This window comes from Corythoichthys intestinalis, chromosome 4 (assembly GCF_030265065.1).
Source record: "Corythoichthys intestinalis isolate RoL2023-P3 chromosome 4, ASM3026506v1, whole genome shotgun sequence".
Lineage (NCBI taxonomy): Eukaryota > Metazoa > Chordata > Actinopteri > Syngnathiformes > Syngnathidae > Corythoichthys > Corythoichthys intestinalis.
In genome coordinates this window covers 42,307,258-42,327,140 of record NC_080398.1, presented here as the reverse complement: position 1 = coordinate 42,327,140, position 19,883 = coordinate 42,307,258, and the positions used below count along the sequence as shown (strand labels likewise).

The window sequence follows — 19,883 nt, the reverse complement described above, 5'->3', positions numbered from 1 at the left end:
CGAAACACTCGGAACCGGTTCCGAATTGGAATCGGATTTCGATTCCCATCCCTAATTGTAACACAGTGGTACCTAAAGATACGAAATTAATACATTCTGGAGTGGCATTCGTATCTTGATTTTTTTGTATAATGAATCACGTTATACATTAAATCGCATAATTCATACCATGCTCTCCTAAAACACATTTGCTGTCAGTTCCTCTGTTTGCCTGTCTTTTAATGCTTTCTCACTCCATAGTGGTGCTTAAGTGTAGTTTAGTTAGTTCAGCTCATTCTACTGACGTTATCACATGACTACTCGAGATCATAGAAAACACAGAAAACTAAAAGAGGAACTAACTTCGGCAGCCATTGCTTGGTAGTAGGGATGTCCCAGTGGCATAATTTTGCACCCGAGTCACCTGATTTTGGTAATCTGCCGAAACCCGAGTCCCGATCTGATACCGAAAAAAAAAGTTTTTTAATTTAAACAAAACTTTGGACATGTTACTGTGTCCCATATGTTGTTTTTAAACAAGAATAATGTAGAAAAATGGTTGTCTTAAATGCTTCATTGAATGAGTCCACTCAGATCCACTCATGCTTTGACACTTACGTAGCTAAGAAGACCCTCTCTTACAGTGGTATGAAAAAGTATCAGAAGGTTTTGGAATTTTTCACATTTCAGCATAAAATCACCATCAAATGTGATCTGATCTTTGTCAAAACCACACAGATGAAAAATACAGTCCTTGCTTTAACTAAAACCACCCAACCATTTATAGGTTTTTATATTTTAATGAGTATGGCATGCAAACAATGACAGAAGGGCTAAAAATAAGTACCGGTCAGTGAACCCATCTGCCCAAGAAGACTTAAAGAGCAATTGATACCAATTTTTACCAATCAGTTTAAGTCAGGTGTCTGCCCATTAACTGATGAGTGGTTTAAAGCTGCCCTGCCTACTATAAAAAAAGCACACCCTGTAAGATTTGTCTTGATGAGAAGCATTGTCTGATGGGCATCATGGCTTGGTCAGAAGAGCTGTCTGAAGACCTGCGACCAAGGATTGTTGATTTGTACAGTGCCTTCCATAATTATTGGCACCCCTGAAAAAGATGTGTTTTTTAGCTTCTAATTATTTTTTTTAATTCACGTAATATGGGACCTTAATGAAAAAAAAGAGAAAAATCCAACCTTCAATACGTGCATTCATTCAGTGGGGAAGAAATCCCACATAAAGAAAAAATTTGTTTGACATCAAATAATGTATGTCACAATTATTAGCACCCCTGGTGTTAATACTTTGTTCAACACCCTTTTGCCAACAAAACAAGGTCTGGGGACTGAGATGACCATGGGAGGAGCTTGATTTTGTGTCTGGTGAACCATTTCTGTGTAGATTTGGCCATATGTTTAGGGTCATTGTCTTGCTGAAAGACCCAGTGACGACCCATCTTCAGCTTTCGGGCAGAGGGCAACAGATTTTGATTTAAAATGTCCTGGTATTTCAAAGCATTCATGATGACATGCACCCTAACAAGGTTCCCAGGGCCTTTGGAAGCGAAACAGCCCCACAGCATCACTGACCCACCCCCATACTTCACAGTGGGTATGAGGTGCTGTCTACACGCCAACAAGCTGTTTGGGAGGCATGCACGGAGAAAACCTTTCCTCACTCACAATCATAAACGCAAACGTCTGGAGTTCGCCAAGCGGTATTGGTGCTTCAACTGGGACCGTGTGCTTTGGTCAGATGAGACCAAGATTGAGCTTTTTGGCAACAAACACTCTAAGTGAGTCTGGCGTGACACGAAATATGCGTATGCTGAAAAGCACCTCATACCCACTGTGAAGTATGGGGGTGGGTCAGTGATACTGTGGGGCTGTTTAGCTTCCAAAGGCCCTGGGAACCTTGTTAGGGTGCATGGCATCATGAATTCTTTGAAATACCAGAACATTTTAAATCAAAATCTGTTGCCCTCTGCCCGAAAGCTGAAGATGGGTCGTCACTAGGTCTTTAAGCAAGACAATAACCCTAAACATATGGCCAAATCTACACAGAAATGGTTCACCAGACACAAAATCAAGCTTGTGAAACATTATAGGAGAAGATTAGGTGCTGTTTTGTTGGCAAAAGGGGTTGTACAAAGTATTAACACCAGGGGTGCTAATAATTGTGACACATTATTTGATGTCAAATAATTATTTCTTTATGTGGGATTTTTTCCCAACTGAATAAATGCACTTGTATTGAAGGTTGGATTTTTCTCTTTTTTTTCATTAAGGTCCCATATTATTTGAATTAAAAAAAAAATATTAGAAGCTAAAAAACACATCTTACCAGGGGTGCCAATAATTATGGAGGGCACTGTATCTTTCGTATAATAATTTTCATAGTATGAAGCGAAAAGAGCTTTGAAAAACTCCTCGCAAAATGAAATTTTCGTGTATCGAAGCTTTATCTCGAGGTACCACCGTAAAATTGAAATTAAGTTGATAGCTGAATACAAATACCAATAATGTTATTTTGTAAAGAATCACATAGACACAGAAGTTTTGTGTGTAATTTATTGCATTACATTGGAAGTAAAAACAAAAATATTACATTATTTTTCTTTAAACGTCCTAAAAAATTTAGGCTAAAATCACCTTGAAGTACCTTACAACCCGTTTGACTTCTGAGCAACCAGTACAAAATTCCTTGGGGAAAAGTTGGGGTCAAAAAGCGGAAAAAGTTGACCACGCACACCTGTAGAGATATCAAAATTAGTCTGAATTTGAGCGTACACATGCCTTGAAGAAGACCGCGACTTACCGTTCTCTCTCAGGTACATGACTCGATCTAGCAACACCAGCGTCTCTACCACCGGAGCTAGCATTAGCGCTAGGCTGAAGAAGACCACCACCCGGCCCTGCTGCGCCAACATGGCCTCCGAGCGCCTCGCGTCAAGAGGCAGGGATGTGGGTAGGCCAACTCGGGCCAGACCCAAACGGGCATACCTGAGATGCAGCGTACAACTATTATCATCCGATCATTTCATCTTAGGATGTCTTCAGATTTATTAAAAAAAAAAAAAAAAAAAACTATTAGAGCTAGTGTTATATTAGCCAACAACACTCTTGAGTGTCATTTTCTTTTGCTTATAATAGCATTCCCAATCCTAGATTCATAAGAGTGGGAATTATTCACAGTTGCATGCCGACCTACTGTCAAAAGAAGACCTTTGGTGCCAGTACAGAAAAACATGATTGGACAGATTTACTGTAAAGACGACATCCACAGTGTGCTATGACAAAGCTGCTATGCTAGCCCGCTGCTAGCCCATAGACTCCACCATCAGTTGATAAGACAGCTCCCAGAGACATTGCGCCTAGCCTTCCCGTAGGGGGCCGACCCAGGCAGAACGTTGAGTTGGCTTTCACTATGATCAACTTAAAAACACGCTGCGTTCTAACACCGGATTTAGGTGGAAATAGGACAAACGTTTTACTGCATACAAGCAGGCAGGAGTGTCTCGAGTGATTTGGTCAAGGATTCAAGGTAATTATTATATTTTCGCACCATGCATGCACTTTGAAACGTTGCGAAAAAATTCAATGGATAAAATTAGTGTAACTTTGGCTTGAAATATTTACGTAAACTGAACGATGACTGCCAGTTTTTTGCTTTTAACTAAGAATGTAGACTGTTTTGTACATATCGATGGAAATTCTGCGATTTTAGCCTTTATTTACAAGAATTTTCAACTCAAAAAGCTCTTTGTTTTGTGATGGCCGCCATGTTAGATTACACAATACCGTAAATTTGGCTTGAAATATTTACGTAAAATGAATGATAACTGCCCGTTTTTTGCTTTTAACCAAGAATCTAGATTGTTTTACGTTCATATCTATAAAAATTCTGTGATTTAAGCATTTATTTACAAGAATTTTCAACTTAAAAAGCTCTGTTTCGTGTCGACCGCCATGTTGATTACACAATACTGTAACTTTTGCTTGAAATATTTAAGTAAAATGAACAAAAACTGCCATTTTTTTGCTTTTAACCAAGAATCTAAACTGTTTTACGTTCGTATCTATAGAAATTCTGCGATTTAAGCATTTATTTACAATAATTTTCAACTTAAAAAGCTCTTTGTTTTGTGATGGCCACCATGTTGGATTTTGTATCTCGACGCAATAACGGAATTCAACCTAAATAAATTGTGATTGTATACAGAAAAATGCAAATTTTGCTTTTGTAGAGTAAAATTAAGACGATTCTGTATGCTTTCCTCAAGATTCTGATGTGAAAATTGAGTGATTTATTAGCTGGTCAAAAGTTGCACTAAATCCCACCCAAAAAAAAAAAATTAAAAAAAATCGAAGTTACTATTTGGGGCGAAAACATATACGTTAAATATTGCTATTTATCCTGAAGATGTAGGCCATTATCTCTGCATTTGGTGATTTTTGTGCAACTAGCATAAAACCTGAGAATTTATAGCCATTTTAAGTTTTGTTATATTTGTATAAAAAAATAATTAATCAGGATTTTATTAGGGAATGACTTTGACATTTTTTTATGTCGCTGCTCATGGAGACTCATATATTACTATGGAAGGTGCCTGTTTTGGAATTAGGTCGCTAGCGGCTTTGGTTTTGAAAATATTTGAATTTTTAAAAGTTTTTTGAAAATAGGCCCCTTATGGATCGGCCCCGTGTCCCGTCAACTGATAATGAAGTCTATGGCTAGCCATTTTTGTCTTGCTTGTTTTTTCTGTTGAATAGTTGTTTTGTAGAATATCCTCAAATGATTTCCTGTATCAATAATTGTTATATCTCCATATTGTGAGATCGTTATCGTGAGCCTTGTATTGCAAATTTTATCGTATCGTGAGGTACTTAAGAGGTTCCCACCCCTAGTTATGAATGTAATCTGTTTGACTCACTCATTGAAGGTCAACAAATGGGCTTTTTTCACTGTCTGTATTCCTGCCCTTCGTAGATCCGGCTTTGTGTCTGTGATGAAGACCTCCAGAGCGGCGCGGTAGCAGTGCGTCCTAAGCAAAGTGCTCTCCTCACGGAGTCGTGCCATGTAGTCCTCCGTGGCGTGACACGCCGCCTCCCGCGCCTTATAGGACAGCTGGTGCCCCGGCAGTCCCCGCACGTGTTCGCTCATTGGGTACCCGAAATCCCACGAGAGGGACTGGGGGTCTGATTGCGGTGAACCGGGAGGTCCGATCACCCCTGGAGGGGCGGGCTGCTCTTTGGTGGTGAGCTTCATGTAACAGCATGCCACAGAGGTGATGGCACAGATGTGAGGACATTTGATAAAATGGCGGAGGAGGGTGGGGCTGAGGTCCCCGCAAGCGTGCAGTCCTGTCAGGACCAGATCTCGCCGAGCATCCGGGTTGGGCGCCGTCGCCTCCAGACGGAGGTGCTCAGGGCACCGAGATGTCGTATTGCAGGGCGTTAACGGATCGTCACCATTAGCTTGGTCTGCGCCTAACTGCTGAATGAAAACTTCCCATGATGCTTTGGGGTCCACCCAACCCGTCACATGGCGAGGACATCCTTCGGATGATGGTGCTTCACAGGAAAACTTCTAAAAAAAAAAAAAAAATAAATAAATATTTAAGTTGCCTTGATGAAAAGTAATTCTAATTCTCATCTAATTAGTACAGTAAAATAGACAATTGCTTGCATTTGATTTAATTTAGTATCAGTTTAGTAGTTAGTTATTTACAGTGGTCCCCAACTTTTCTTGCACCGCAGACCGGTGTGATATGCGCCTTTTTTCATGGACCGGCTACACGTCCAGGCCCGTCTGCGGTTTTGCTTGAGAGCATTTGGATGATCCAGAAGAGGACTGGGATAATGTGTTATGGTCAGATGAAACCAAAATAGAACTTTTTGGTAGAAACACAGGTTCTCGTGTTTGGAGGAGAAAGAAAACTGAATTGCATCCGAAGAACACCATACCCACTGTGAAGAATGGGGGTGGAAACATCATGCCTTGGGGCTGTTTTTCTGCAGCGGGACCTTGACGACTGATCAGTGTAAAGGGAAGAATGAATGGGGCCATGTATCGAGAGATTTTGAGGGAAAATCTCCTTCCATCAGCAAGGGCATTGAAGATGAGACGTGGCTGGGTCTTTCTGCTTGACAATGATCCCAAACACACAGCCAGGGCAACAAAGGAGTGGCTTTGCAAGAAGCATTTCAAGGTCCTGGAGTGGCCTAGCCAGTCTCCAGATCTCAACCCCATAGAAAATCTGTGGAGGGAGTTGAAAGTCCGTGTTGCCCAACGACAGCCCCAAAACGACACCGCTCTAGAGGAGATCTGCATGGAGGAATGGGCCAAAATACCAGCAACAGTGTGTGAAAAGCTTGTGAAGAGTTACAGAAAACGTTTGGCCTCCGTTATTGCCAACACAGGGTACATAACAAAGTATTGAGATGAACTTTTGTTATTGACCAAATACTTATTTTCCACCATGATTCGCAAAATAAATTCTTTAAAAATGAAACAATGTGATTTTCTGCTTTGTTTTCCCACATTCTGTCTCTCATGGTTGAGGTTTACCCATGTTGACAATTACAGGCCTCTGTAATATTTTCAAGTGGGAGAACTTGCACAATTAGTGGTTGACTAATTACTTATTTGCCCCACTGTATGTGTGAAATTATTACACATTATTATATCATTTCACATGTTGTTTTCACACCAAACCGCTAGAGGGCGCTCAACTTTAGCGGTAACTTATACAAACACATGAAAACAACTGAGAAGGGCACAACAAAATGGCACCGAAAAGAAAATAATATTCTGCAGCTTACAAGCTGCAAGTTGTGAAATATGCAGCCAAAAACGGAAATCGAGCAGCAGTGTAATGTTAGCATACTGTACACTTATTCAGTCTGTTGTTCCCTATTCTATTTTTAATTTTAAATTGCCTTTCAAGATGGCATGTCTGTTCTTGGTGTTGGATGTTATTAAATAAATTTCACCCCAAAAAATGTGACTTATATATGTTTTTTCCCCCTTTATTGCGCATGATTTTCATATCGTCCGAAAAATAAGGTAGTCCTATATTTTATTTAAATTGAATTAAACCAGTTGTTGTGTATCATTGTATTTTTACTAGGGTTGTCAAAATTATCGCGTTAACGGGCGGTAATTAATTTTTAAAAATTAATCACGTTAAAATATTTGTCGCAATTAACGCACATGCGCCGCTCAAACAGATTAAAATGACAGCACAGAGTCATATGCACTTGTTACTTGTTTTTGGGAGTTTTGTTGCCCTCTGCCGGCGCTTGGGTGCGACTGATTTTATGGGTTCAGCACCATGAGAATTGTGTAATTATTGACAACAATGGCGAGCTACTAGTTTATTTTTTGATTGAAAATTTTACAAATTTTATTAAAACGAAAACATTAAGAGGGGTTTTATTATAAAATTTCTATCACTTGTACTAACATTTATCTTTTAAGAACTACAAGTCTTTCTATCCATGAATCGCTTTAACAGAATGTTTATGCCATCTTGTTGATTTATTGTTATAATAAACAAATACAGTACTTAGGTACCGTATGTGGAATGTATATACTGTATCCGTCTTGTGTCTTATCTTTCCATTCTAACAACAATTTACAGAAAAATATGTCATATTTTATATGGTTTGAATTGCGATTAATTACGATTAATTAATTTTTAAGCTGTGATTGACTTGATTAAAAATTTTAATCGTTTGACAGCCCTAATTTTTACCTAATTGTTTTACATAATTTGTTCATTTGTCCCAAAAAAAAACAAGCAATGTATCGAAACAACTTTTTGTTTATATCTAATGTCCATTTTACGTTTATTAATATAATGTTCTGCAATTTCATTTTCATTTGATTTTCTATTAAAATTAAATCTAAAACAGTACTCATTCTTTGCTAATGCAATGAAAATCAATGTTTATATCACATTTTTTTATTCTGTTGGACTTCATATTTAATTTGAGTTATAAGTGTGTAAAGTACAAATGTAAATTTACTTTCTATAAACACTATCAGTGCATGATTCATTTATTCAATAGATTTTTAATTTAATTTCAATTAAATTAGTACTAAAGATTCTCATAAGCATTTAATTTTGAAATGAAATGACCTGTCTCTTCTGCCGCTCCTTCTCCAAAGCCCACAGCAGCTCTCCGTCAAACCTGTTCGCCATGGCAACCAGGGCAGGGTCAGCCTCGATGGCCGTCACCGACAAGCCGAGCCCGAATGACAAGTAGCGAGTAAGGTGACCCTGTTGTTGAAAAAATGGGAAGAATATTGATTTCGTGGTATGACCTTATATTAAAAAAACGGGGAAAAAAATCCTTTTCTTAAAACAACAGTCACGCTACCTGTCCTGAACCGACATCCACGATTTGATTGCACTTGGTCTGTTCGCAAAGTTGTTTAACAAGCTGAAATGCAACAACAAAAAATATAAAATACTTCTCAAAGGTGATAAAATTATGAATGAGTACCGTGCCCAGCTCGCGGATCTCATGTTGCTTCTTGGGCTTGACGTGTTTGCGGAAGGCATGCGTCAGCAGTGAGCTCTGGTTCTGGTTCTCCTGAAACTCTCTGGGCTCTGGTCGACTACCGTTGCCAGCTCGCGACTTTGAGAAACTTCTGGGAAAGGCCAAGGAGTGAGCGGTGTCCCGGAAAGCCAAGAGGGACAGCGGCCAAACGCAAGGGTACCTGAATAAGATACAGTAGATGCGTAAACCTCTGTTCTGTTGGAATTTAAATAAAAAGAGAATTACACAGCAGCCAGAATAATAGGGCAGTAGGTGGGTCCCTGTTTTCCGAAATTTCCGGGTTCGTGGTGAGTCAGCAACCATTTGCTCAATAGACGATGTTTATTGATTAGAAAATGCAGAATAAATGAAATTTATTGATTACAATCCCACAAGAGCAAGCAACAAGTATCAAAACAAGAACAAGTGGTAACAATGACGTGAGATCTAGTTTGTCAATCCCAGAATCCCTGCGCTACCGTTACAGCACAACAAACTGTTCCTTAACAATGAAAATCGCTTACCGTTGACAAATGAGCGGGCAAATGAGCAAAGCGGCGAAGGAACAAAGCCAAGCGACCCGTACTTAATCTTCTGGCAGACTTCCGGGGATTTGGGGGAATCTCCCGACTCTTACAGGCACATCTGACGCGGGGACACAGGTGGCTACTCCCTGCCCCCACGAAAACGCACCACCCGAACTCGTGAGACCCCCCCCCCCCCCCCCCCCCCGAACTCGTGAGATCCCCCCCCCCCCGCAAGGGTATGAGATTCCCCTCCAGTTGAGGCTCCTAGCGGTTAAAGTAGAATGTTTATTTAAGTTATCGCGGGAGATTCCCTCCTAACTATGGAACTCAAGCGCGTATTTATGGTGCAAAACAAGTTATCTCGTGAGATTCCCTCCTAACTATGGGACCCAAGGTGAAAAACAACAGAAGTTGTTACAATCTAGGTCACAGAAGCAATCATACATCACAAAGGCATAATGTGCTAATGTTAAGACATCACATAATATTTTCCCCCATCAGTCCCACTCTTTGGGCTTCCAGGGTGGGGCCTCCTCCCATGATATGAATTTTATGTCATATCGCTCAACCCTGTATCACTGTTTGATTATATATTTAAAATAGAACTCAAGTAACATATTCAGTCGTGTATGGTAGCGAGCAGTGAACTTGATTTAATCACTGGCATCAAACGATAGATGAAAGGACTGCATAACTCATTAGTGTCCTTGCATTATTAGTCATTGCTTATAATGTTTTGATGGTGTCATGTATCTCCACGTATTGTTTGTAAATATGACTGTGAATTTTGCACTGAAGCATCATTTCAATAAAATAATTAATCGAATTGTAAGCACAATATCGGCCAGAAAAATTGCAATTCTCGTTTTTTTCCTCGTGATGTACAGGTAGTCCCCAGATTATGAACGAGTTCCCGTTCTTATGCTGGCGACGTAACCCAAATTTTCGCAGGAGTCGGAATTAACCCTTTAAGTACCCCAAAATAACTATCCAAAAAGTCCAAAAGTTTTGAATTTTGTACAATGATGGAGGGTACACTGCCCTCTGGTGGCAGAGTTGGGTCTGGCTGGACGTCGCCTTGTATGACTGAGAAGCAGACTCAGATGTCTGACATGGATAAAGGTTACATAAGGCTGTAAGTTGTTTCAGCTAATATATGTTTGTGTATGCATTTTTACAAGTTGCAAGTTTACAGCTACAGTTTGCGGAGTTACATGTGAGCGATTTGCTAGGAGAATTGTAACTACATTAGCATTTGTAGCATTTAGGCCAGCTGACTTTTGCTAGGCAAATTAGGCTATTTTAATTTACAAAATTTGCATATTGATCAGACAAGATGGATGTTTGAACACCAATTGTTTTGTGCCAAATGTTTTATTGTTAAAATGTGTGTTGTTTTGAATATACTGTAAATGTACATATATGTGTGTTACAGCTTTACAAATTGTCAAAAGTGAAGGAAGAACGCTTCAAAAAGCACAATTGCTGTCAAGCTGACCAACTTCACGTTTAGTGAGGACGGAACTCGTCATATTAATAAAGTAAAAAACAAGATGCTACGAGGTACAATACGGCACTGTTTATGCGGCTAAAAAACTAAAAAACAAAAACAAAATGGTGGACGAGACTCTGGCGTCGTAAAGTCGAAATCGTACGTCGTATGATTGATGAATTGCAAACTTATTGTTGACTGTGGGGTAGGAGTAAGCCACTAGAGGGCATGCATGCGCTTCCAGTCACAGCCTTCTGTGATATAAATGTTGTGATTGTTTACCATGTGTTTGTTGAATCTATTGCTATAGGTCAATACGCAGCATTTTCTTTGAATAAAGTCGTCGAATAACAACTAAACAGATATATTCTTCAATTTTCATTTATCTAAACAATGCTTTCACAGCGGCTTTGGATATGAATGTCACGTGACTAAACTTGGAAAATACGACAGGCATAAATGGGCTGATGACATGCTGATTTACATTTATAATTTTTTTTTTTTTTAATGGCGTGAAAAGACGGCGTTCTGTACCTCCTGTGTTCATGTTCAGCATTCAGCAGCAGCTCTGCTATCTGCGGATAGGACAAATGCTGAAGAACAGCTTGCCAGCTGACAGGCAACTTGTGCCATAAATCCTCAGTGAAGAATTCCTGTTTAATAAACACAACATGAAGCTATTTTACAGAGTTAGCTCACAGAGTCAGTCAAAATGTTACTCACAATGATGTACGACTCCGACAAGAATTTGTAATGTGATAGAAAACGAGTAATTTTGGTGGCAAGCTCATTCTGTTCCTCCGTAGAAAGACTAATGTGTGGTCCCTCCAGCATGTTTTTTTTGTTCTTGCTTCGGTATTTGAGAAGTGAGGAGACACGCTTGGGGCTAAAAAGTAGATAAAATGTTAACTAAATGAACCCACAGGTCTAGTTAAATACTGGGGATGATGGTTTTATTCTGTTTAGCTTCATTGCTAATTTTCCAAATGTATAAACGCTGGTGCATTCAAGTTTTCTGGAAAATCTAAGTACAAGTGTTTCACGTCACAACAGAGAAAATATACAATACAAACGGAAAATAATTCACGGTATTATTAATTATTATTATTTATCATAATTAATACTAGAAATTATACGTATAAAATTTGTCTACTAATAGTTGCTACGAAACTATTATAATATTTCCACAATTCTTTTTTTCTTTAAGGCAACACGACCCGGAAGTGTATGATTGTTGACTAAGAAAACCCCCTTCCGCGATATGCTACAGGTCTGTTTATTTTTGTTAGTTTTAAACTATTTAAAAATAGAATTACATTCGATGTATGTATTTTATTTATGTTCAAAACATTTTAATCCGTTGACAGGTTAATGTTTGTGTCGTATGCCTCTTTTTTTAGCCACTAAATGAGCGTATTCCGTGTGTTTACGTTACTAGCGTAGCCAAAAGCTAAAGCTTTTGTCAAATAAATTTGTTTCTTTTAACTTTTTACGAATAGTTTTCCTACCTTCGAACATGAGATATTAGGGAAAAAGGACATGAGTTGTTAAAAAATAACATTGTATGCACCCCTGGTCAAGAATTATGGATAAAATTTCCTAGCATGTAAAATTTGCTCATCTGAAAAGATAATTTCTTATAAACGAAGCTCCTCTACTGTCTTCAACATAGTTCCTTGACATTGTACTACCTTGTCCGAAGAAAGCTCAACTCACTTCAACTTAGTTCATTCCCAAATAAAGCATTGCTTTACTCAAAAAACTGCTGTACCCAAAAACAGTATTGAAAAAATGCATGTGGTCACTGGATTTCTAAGCTGAAAAATTCAGAAATTTGTAAATGGATTATTAATATGCTTTTTTTTCTCGAAACTGTTTTCAGCCAGAGTAGAAGTGACTAATTGAAGGACAACATGGCAGACTTAATGCTCAACATTTGCCTATCTAAAGACTCCTCCTCCCCGGGGGCGAAGACGCCAAACAGGACGCAAGAGCGCAACATGGCCTGTCAATTCAAAAAACGCAAAAGAAAGAAGATCCCGGAGACGTCAGAGCGAAGCGTCTCGTTCACGCAGCGTTCATTTTCTCATGCTTCCACGCCGAACAGGGTCTTACCTCATGTGACGAGCTTCAACAAGCCTTCTACTTCCTTACACTGGCAGCCTTCTATCTCGACCAACGCCAAAGCGTCCGAACCAAACTCTCGACCAATCCCGGTCCCCCGGTGTCTTCCGTCAGGTTTGCCAAGCAAGTACCTCGCAATGGATTGCGAGATGGTGGGCACTGGCCCCAAGGGAAGCATCAGTCATCTTGGACGCTGCAGCATAGTGTCGTATGAGGGCGATGTGGTGTTTGACAAGTTCATCAAGCCGTCGGTACCTGTCACTGACTACCGCACGCGCTGGAGCGGCCTCCGTGCACGTGACCTCAAGAACGCCACGCCTTACGTCCAGGCCAGGAAGGAGGTTAGGTGAATATCAGCATATGCTCAGTGATTGATTGTTGACAGTAGGGCTGACATAATTTATTGACTAATTGACAACTTTTGTTGTTTTGTTAACTATAAGGCACATACATATATTATCTCAATTTTCAAATATAAGCTGCAATGGAATTTAAACCGCAGGTGTCCATGTTGTATTATGGGATATTTAATCCAAAAGGCATGCAGGTAATTAGCCTGTAAAAAATGCTTAAATAAATTGTACTGGAGCCGCAGGGTTGGAAGCAGAGAAAATAATATTGGTTTATTGTCTGAAAATAATGGTTATTATTTTAGTATTATACGAGTTTGATCACTGAGTAATCGTTTAGAGATTGTTAAAATAAAAATGCTCAAAATCTTGTTTTTTAGTTCATTAAAAAAATTTATTACATTTTTTTAATTAAAAAAAGGGAAGGGAAAAATAGTATAGTTTTTTCTATTTTAAAATTTGATTTAATTACAAAAATAATAAGTATAAGGAGTAAAGTCTTTTTATTTTAAAAAATAAAAAATATATTTTAAATATAACGATAATATTTTTTTCTTGATGTGAAAATTTGATAAGTAAATGGAGTAAGTAAAAAGGAGTTACTGTGTCTTTTTAATTGAACTAAACAAAGTTTTTTGAAAATAATTCAATCTATGTTTTCTATTTATTTTAAAATTTGATTTATTAAAAAAATATATTTTGAATAAAACTAAAAAAAAAAATCAGTTTTTGATATAATTGGGAAAAAAAAAATATCTTAAAACAAGAATGGAAAAAAACCCAAAAAAATCTTATTTATATGCACATATATACACTCACCGGCCACTTTATTAAGTACACCCGTCCAACTGCTCGTTAACACCTAATTTCTAATCAGCCAATCACATGGCGGCAACTCAGTGCATTTAGGCATGTAGACATGGTTTAAGACAATCTCCTGCAGTTCAAACCGAGCATCAGTATGGGGAAGAAAGGTGATTTGAGTGACTTTGAACGTGGCATGGTTGGTGGTGCCAGAAGGGCTGATCTGAGTTTTTCAGAAACTGCTGATCTACTGGGATTTTCACGCACAACCACCTCTAGGGTTTACAGAGAATGGTCCGAAAAAGAAAAAATATCCAGTGAGCGGCAGTTCTGTGGGCGTAAATGCCTTGTTGATGCCAGAGGTCAGAGGAGAATGGCCAGACTGGTTCGAGCTGATAGAAAGGCAACAGTGACTCAAATAACCACCCGTTACAACCAAGGTATGCAGAAGAGCATCTCAGAACGCACAGTACGTCGAACTTTGAGGCAGATGGGCTACAGCGGCAGAAGACCACGCCGGGTGCCACTCCTTTCAGCTAAGAACAGGAAACTGAGGCTACAATTTGCACAAGCTCATCGCTGCCTGGTCTGATGAGCCCAAGTTAGTGTTTCCAAAGGGGGGGCCACAAAATATATAAATGTGAGGGTTCACTTACTTATATTTCCCCCTTCTGTCATTGTTTGTATATTATCCTCATTAAAATATGAAAACCTACTGTATAAATGTTTGGGTGGTTTTAGTTAAAGCAGACAATGTTTTGCACTCTGTGTGATTTTGACGATTTTGAAGATCAGATCACATTTGATGGTAATTTTATGCAGAAATGTGAGAAATTCCAAAAGGTTCAGATACTTTTTCATACCATTGTATATCAATTCTTGGCGGGAGCATATCGATAATTTTTTAGGCTACAAAGTATTGAAATATATAACCTTTTCGATATATTGACACAGCCCTATTTGACATGCTATTTCATCCACCCGACAGATCCTGAAACTCCTGGCCGGCAAGGTAGTAATCGGCCACGCCGTTCACAACGACTTCCAGGTCCTTCAGTACTCGCACCCGGCCGCCCTTACCCGGGACACGTCGCGCATCCCGCTGCTCAACCGGCGGGCCGGCTTTGAAGAGAAAAGTATCGCCTCGCTCAAAAGGCTCACCAAGGCCATCTTCAATCGTGACATCCAGGTCAGAATATCAATTAATCGATCAAATAATTGAAAAAAAAAAAGACTGATTGTCGTGACTGACTTCTTCAGACCGGACGCCGTGGCCACTCGTCGTTGGAAGACGCTCGGGCAACTATGGATCTCTACAAGTTGGTGGAAAACGAGTGGGAAAAGACACTGGCGTCAAGGAAGATGGGCGGTAGTGGCAGCTGATTGGCTCATTCCAAAGACTCCTCCCACTCACTTCCTGTTTTAACCGTGACCGGCAGTTTGACTGAAGGTGATCAATAAGCCTATCGTTGAGTTAAGCCACTATGAAGTTTTAGAAGTTTAGTTTTTTATCAACAATTGACTGCCTTTGACGTCGCTAGACTAAAACAATATGTAATGTCAGCCATCCCAGGTCAATTGGATTTGACGTCTATCACTGTCAATGGCAAGCAATTAGTAATTAAGACAAATAGATCTTAATTGTCAAATGTTGTTTTTAAATGGATAATTATGACATTTTATATCTAAATTGAAAAAAAAAAGTTTTCTTTGGATCAATGTATAGTCTAGGGCTGCAGCTATCGATTATTTTATTAGCCGATTAATCGATGAACTAGTTAGTTCGAATAAACGAGTAATCGGAAAAGGAACATGAAAAATTAAAATACCTGAGCTGAGCCTCAAACGGTATTAAAACTAAATAAAAGAGGATCTATGTACAACAAAAGAACAATTGGCTAACTTACATGGCAAAATTACGCTAGCTTAAATGCTGTAAAATGCTACCATTTTTTTCCCCAGTGCTCTTAACAAATGGTTCACTCATATACCCCACAAAAAACGGCTAAATATACATATAAACTAAATTACGAATGCATTAAAAAGATTAGCCCAAAGAAAATCAGCTTACGTTGGTCTTAACAGGGAGCAGTTGGATTCAGCCATGTGAAATGAGGCTGACCAGAGGGCAATGTATCCACCCTAATCAATAAACTAAATGTAAACACTTTCAAAATAAAACATTACAACACCACTTTAATTAAACGAACACTCGAGGCAACAAAATTGAATTCGAATATTTTTTTTCTAATCGAATACTCGAGTTAATCGATTAATCGTTGCAGCTCTAGTATAGTCATTATTTATGTTTGTATTTTCATCCCAATGTCACTTGGACACATTGGTAAAATTTTAGCATGTTTTCACATTAAAAGAAAATTCAACTTAGTTGGATAAAAAAAAAAAAAAAAAAACTATTTAAATTAAAATATAATTTAATTACCGTCCCAGTAAAAAACAATAAAATGTGAATGTCCATAGGAACAGTTCACTTGAAAAGTAAAGTGTGAAAAAAAAACAAAGAAAAGCAGATTAAGTGCTTGCCTGCTGTATTTACTGGAATACTTGATTTCAGTGAGTACCGTGCGCATACAATGGTACAGTTTCCTGCTGGGTCACCTTATTGAAAGCGAGAATAATTCCCGCGTGCGGTGCATAGCCCAGCATTAGTGGCTAATTCACTTTTTATTAGCTTCACACAGGAATTTGTTCAGGTTGCACATTCACAGCAAGTCTTTGGACAAAATAAGTTGTTGTTAATGCTGATTTTATTGTCGTTTACGGACTCACTCGACCTTTTTACATTGTTGGCCTTTGGATGATTGTGTAAGAAAATTCCGGCTGATTAAAAGTCACTTTTCACTTTTTGAATGAATATCTTTTCACTTTGTGTGGGTGTCCCAATAGTTTTGTTGTTGTTTGCTCACTTTTCATTCTGTAGTGTTGTCCAAACTAAACGAAATTCCTGGAAGTGTTCCAATACATTTGATACTTTGAAATGAAGCAAACAGATTTGTGCCATGCCCCCTGAAGCCCCACCCCTTCTCTACTTTATCTCCTCTCGCCTGGGCTGTCAGGGACAACAAAACCAGCCTCCCTCCGTGGCTTTGCCTCTGGATCTCAAGATGCAACTGACCAAAATGAGGTGAGTGCTCTTTTTCATGTATATATTTTAGGGCTGTCAAACGATTAACATTTTTAATCGAGTTAATTACAGCTTAAAAATTAATTAATCGTAATTAATCGCAATTCAAACCATCTCTAAAATATGCCATATTTTTCTGTAAATTATTGTTGGAATGGAAAGATAAGACAAGACAGATATATACATTTAACATACTGTACATAAGTACTGTATTTGTTTATTATAACAATAAATCAATAAGATGGCATTAACATTAACATTCTGTTAAAGCGATCCATGGATAGAAAGACTTGTAGTTCTTAAAAGAGTTTTAGGAATTTTATATTAAAACCCCTCTTAATGTTTTCGTTTTAAATAAAATTTGTAAAATTTTCAATCAAAAGTAGAGTTAATATAATAATAAGAATAAAAATAACAATAATAAAAATAGAGTGACCAAAGTCTGACTAAATTTTATGTGTATTTTGCATAGCTATTTTGATATGGAATGCCAGTTCATTTTGCATTGTTGTTTAACTGTGTGTCAGAATTGGGCCTCATTACTATAGACTGAAGTGCTTTTCGTTTTGTGAACATTATTTTTTTTTGGGAGGGATAGGAATATTATTTTTGTTGTGCTTTCACTAAACGATACTTACGTTTGTTGTGAAGGAGTTGCCGAAGCTTATGCCAATATACGGCGCGGTCCAAGAACGCCTGTGTCCACTCGCCTTTACTGTATAACATATAACTGTACATATCTTACCCAAAATACAACAAGAGACACATAATGCCACTAAAAGAAAGAAAACTTACCGAAATATGTGTGGAGCACAAATAGCAATTTGCATTGTATTGTGAATAAAGCATAAACGTCTCACAACTACTAATTCTCCCACGTTTAGAAGAAATAACATGAGTATGGAACGGCGCTGCCCCCAAGCGGCCTGTGGCATTCTCTTCACTCTTAATGTCCATAAACGGCCTCATTGTAATCTGTTTGAGGCAATGTGCCAGCGTTAATTGCGTCAAATATTTTAACGTGATTAATTTTAAAAAATTAACACCCGTTAACGCGGTAATTTTGACAGCCCTAATATATTTATTTTGAAAACATATTTACAAGTTGTATTGCATTAATATAAGTGTCCGCACAAGGTGGAGATTCATGTAGCTTTACAGAAAATAAGAATGATTTTGAAATGCCGTAACTATGCTAACTGTATGGAAGCACTTTCCCGCCACAAAAAAAAGTATGAAAACTTTTTTTTTTCTTTTTCAATTAAACAAGAAGCATGTTTCCGCCGCCGGTGAAAAAAAAAAGTTTTCATCATCAAAAAAAAAAAAAAAAAAAATTGTGGTGGGAATGGACTTCCATATAACTGTGACAATTGGCAAAAATATATAAAATATTCAGTGTTTTATTTGGCAGTTACAAATGTATTCCCATTATATTTATGTCACACACACTTGACCTTATTGAGCCACAATTTAACACGCAATAGTTTATCTACTTATGAACAAATAATGTAGAATATATGATACATCTGATTACATAACAGTGTATATTAGAGGTGCAACATTTAATTGAATAATCGACAACTAATAGCTTAGTAAATTAATTGACTACTTTGATAACCGATTAATCGTTTAGGACCGTCCTCACCTTAAACTTAAAATTAATAAATTCATGAAATTATAACGTGTCAGTTGTAAATATCACATTTCTTCATTATATTTTTGTTGAGTCAAAGTAGGACATGAACAAAAATCTGTTTTTACTTAAAACAATTCACATTTTTGCCAATTTTCGGACAACCGTCTAAAGTAGCTTCTTAATAAGGCTGCAACAACTAATCGATTAAATCCATTAATAAAGTAGTTGCCAACGAATTTGATGATACAGTTAAAAGAAATAGTAATCTATTTTTGTCTTCATTCCTACTTGGAACATGTTGAAAACAACTTAAAGGTAAACTGTGAAGGTAATTGAAAGAAGTGACATTTATCCGATTAATCGATTGTTTAATTAAATGTCCGATTAATTTATTATAAAAATAATCGTTAGCTGCAGCCCTAGTATATTTAGTATATGACTAGCATATCTATGAAATGAAAAGTAAACTTAAATATATTCATAAATGTACATTTTTATTCTGATCTAATTTATAAATACACCCTTTCCACATAAATACAGATGTATTATATGCTGTTTTGAAATAATTTACTGTACTATGTGCAAATTTTGTTCTGTTCATATACTGAACATATATTTCAGTTTCTTTCCAATGTACTTATTCATGTATTCATAATGCACTAGTCTATAGTAGGGCTGCAGCTATCGATTATTTTAGTAGTTGATTATCAACTAGTTAGTTTGAATAATCAAGAAATCGGATTAGGAACATTGAATGCGCTGCAGAATAAATTTTAGGAATGTAAAACAAAGGCTTGCTAAGATCGCACTTTGAAAAGAGCATTAAATGCAAATACGAAATAAAATTCCCGAATGTATCTTCAAACAATGCAGAGTTGCACTTTCATTTAAAAATAAAGTAACTGAGCTTAGCCTTAAAAAAAAAAAAAAAAAAAAAAAAAAAAAAAATCAATAATAAAAACTGAGGATATAAGTAAAAAAAAAAAAAAAATTGGCTAACTTGCATAGCAAAAGTCTGCTAGCTCAAATGCTCGTTCAAACATATTTTCCCACAAAAAAGGGTTAAATATACCTAAGTTACGAATGCATTAAAAAAAAAAACATATTAGCTCAAACCAAAACTTGCTTTATGTCGATCTTAACAGGGAGCAGCTGGATTCAGCCATGTTAGATGAGTTATGTCATATTCACTGTTGCAACTAGAGGGCAGTGTATCCATCCAAATCAATTAAACTAAATGCAAACACTTTCAAAACTAACTATTACAACGCCAA

The 19,883-nt window shown here is 37.6% G+C and overlaps 3 protein-coding genes across 3 annotated transcripts in view; 2 read left to right on the top strand and 1 right to left on the bottom strand.

Annotated features, from left to right (window-relative positions):
* Positions 1 to 2,543: 2,543 nt before the first annotated feature.
* LOC130914881 (methyltransferase-like protein 25B) lies at positions 2,544 to 11,562 on the bottom strand. Its single transcript, XM_057834451.1, has 8 exons — positions 11,274 to 11,562; positions 11,085 to 11,203; positions 8,496 to 8,712; positions 8,370 to 8,432; positions 8,129 to 8,269; positions 4,916 to 5,571; positions 2,800 to 2,984; positions 2,544 to 2,733 (listed from the first exon to the last, which is right to left on the bottom strand). The coding sequence occupies exons 1-8, from the start codon at positions 11,382 to 11,384 to the stop codon at positions 2,645 to 2,647; spliced, it is 1,581 nt and encodes a 526-aa protein (XP_057690434.1). The 5' UTR covers positions 11,385 to 11,562; the 3' UTR covers positions 2,544 to 2,644.
* Positions 11,563 to 11,767: 205 nt separating this feature from the next.
* LOC130915246 (interferon-stimulated 20 kDa exonuclease-like 2) lies at positions 11,768 to 16,898 on the top strand. Its single transcript, XM_057835138.1, has 4 exons — positions 11,768 to 11,820; positions 12,433 to 13,015; positions 14,817 to 15,017; positions 15,089 to 16,898. Exons 2-4 carry the CDS (start codon positions 12,464 to 12,466, stop codon positions 15,209 to 15,211), a joined length of 876 nt encoding a protein of 291 aa, XP_057691121.1. The 5' UTR covers positions 11,768 to 11,820; positions 12,433 to 12,463; the 3' UTR covers positions 15,212 to 16,898.
* LOC130915243 (brevican core protein-like) overlaps positions 15,212 to 19,883 on the top strand; it is a 25,666-nt gene continuing 20,994 nt past the window's right edge. The window contains exons 1-2 of the mRNA XM_057835136.1: positions 15,212 to 15,278; positions 16,906 to 16,973. Coding sequence (XP_057691119.1) covers positions 16,954 to 16,973 — 20 coding nt within the window. The 5' untranslated portion in view covers positions 15,212 to 15,278; positions 16,906 to 16,953. The remainder of the gene's footprint in view (positions 15,279 to 16,905; positions 16,974 to 19,883) is intronic.

Bases quoted from the DNA above. Each gene is read 5' to 3' on its own strand.
- LOC130914881 (XM_057834451.1), bottom strand. From the start codon at position 11,384: ATGCTGGAGGGACCACACATTAGTCTTTCTACGGAGGAACAGAATGAG. The intron at 8,433-8,495 runs GTACTCATTCAT...GTTGCATTTCAG, and splicing joins AGATCCGCGAGCTGGGCACG to CTTGTTAAACAACTTTGCGA. The intron at 8,270-8,369 runs GTAGCGTGACTG...TTTCAACAACAG, and splicing joins TGGATGTCGGTTCAGGACAG to GGTCACCTTACTCGCTACTT.
- LOC130915246 (XM_057835138.1), top strand. From the start codon at position 12,464: ATGGCAGACTTAATGCTCAACATTTGCCTATCTAAAGACTCCTCCTCC. The intron at 13,016-14,816 runs GTTAGGTGAATA...TCCACCCGACAG, and splicing joins ACGTCCAGGCCAGGAAGGAG to ATCCTGAAACTCCTGGCCGG. The intron at 15,018-15,088 runs GTCAGAATATCA...TGACTTCTTCAG, and splicing joins TCTTCAATCGTGACATCCAG to ACCGGACGCCGTGGCCACTC.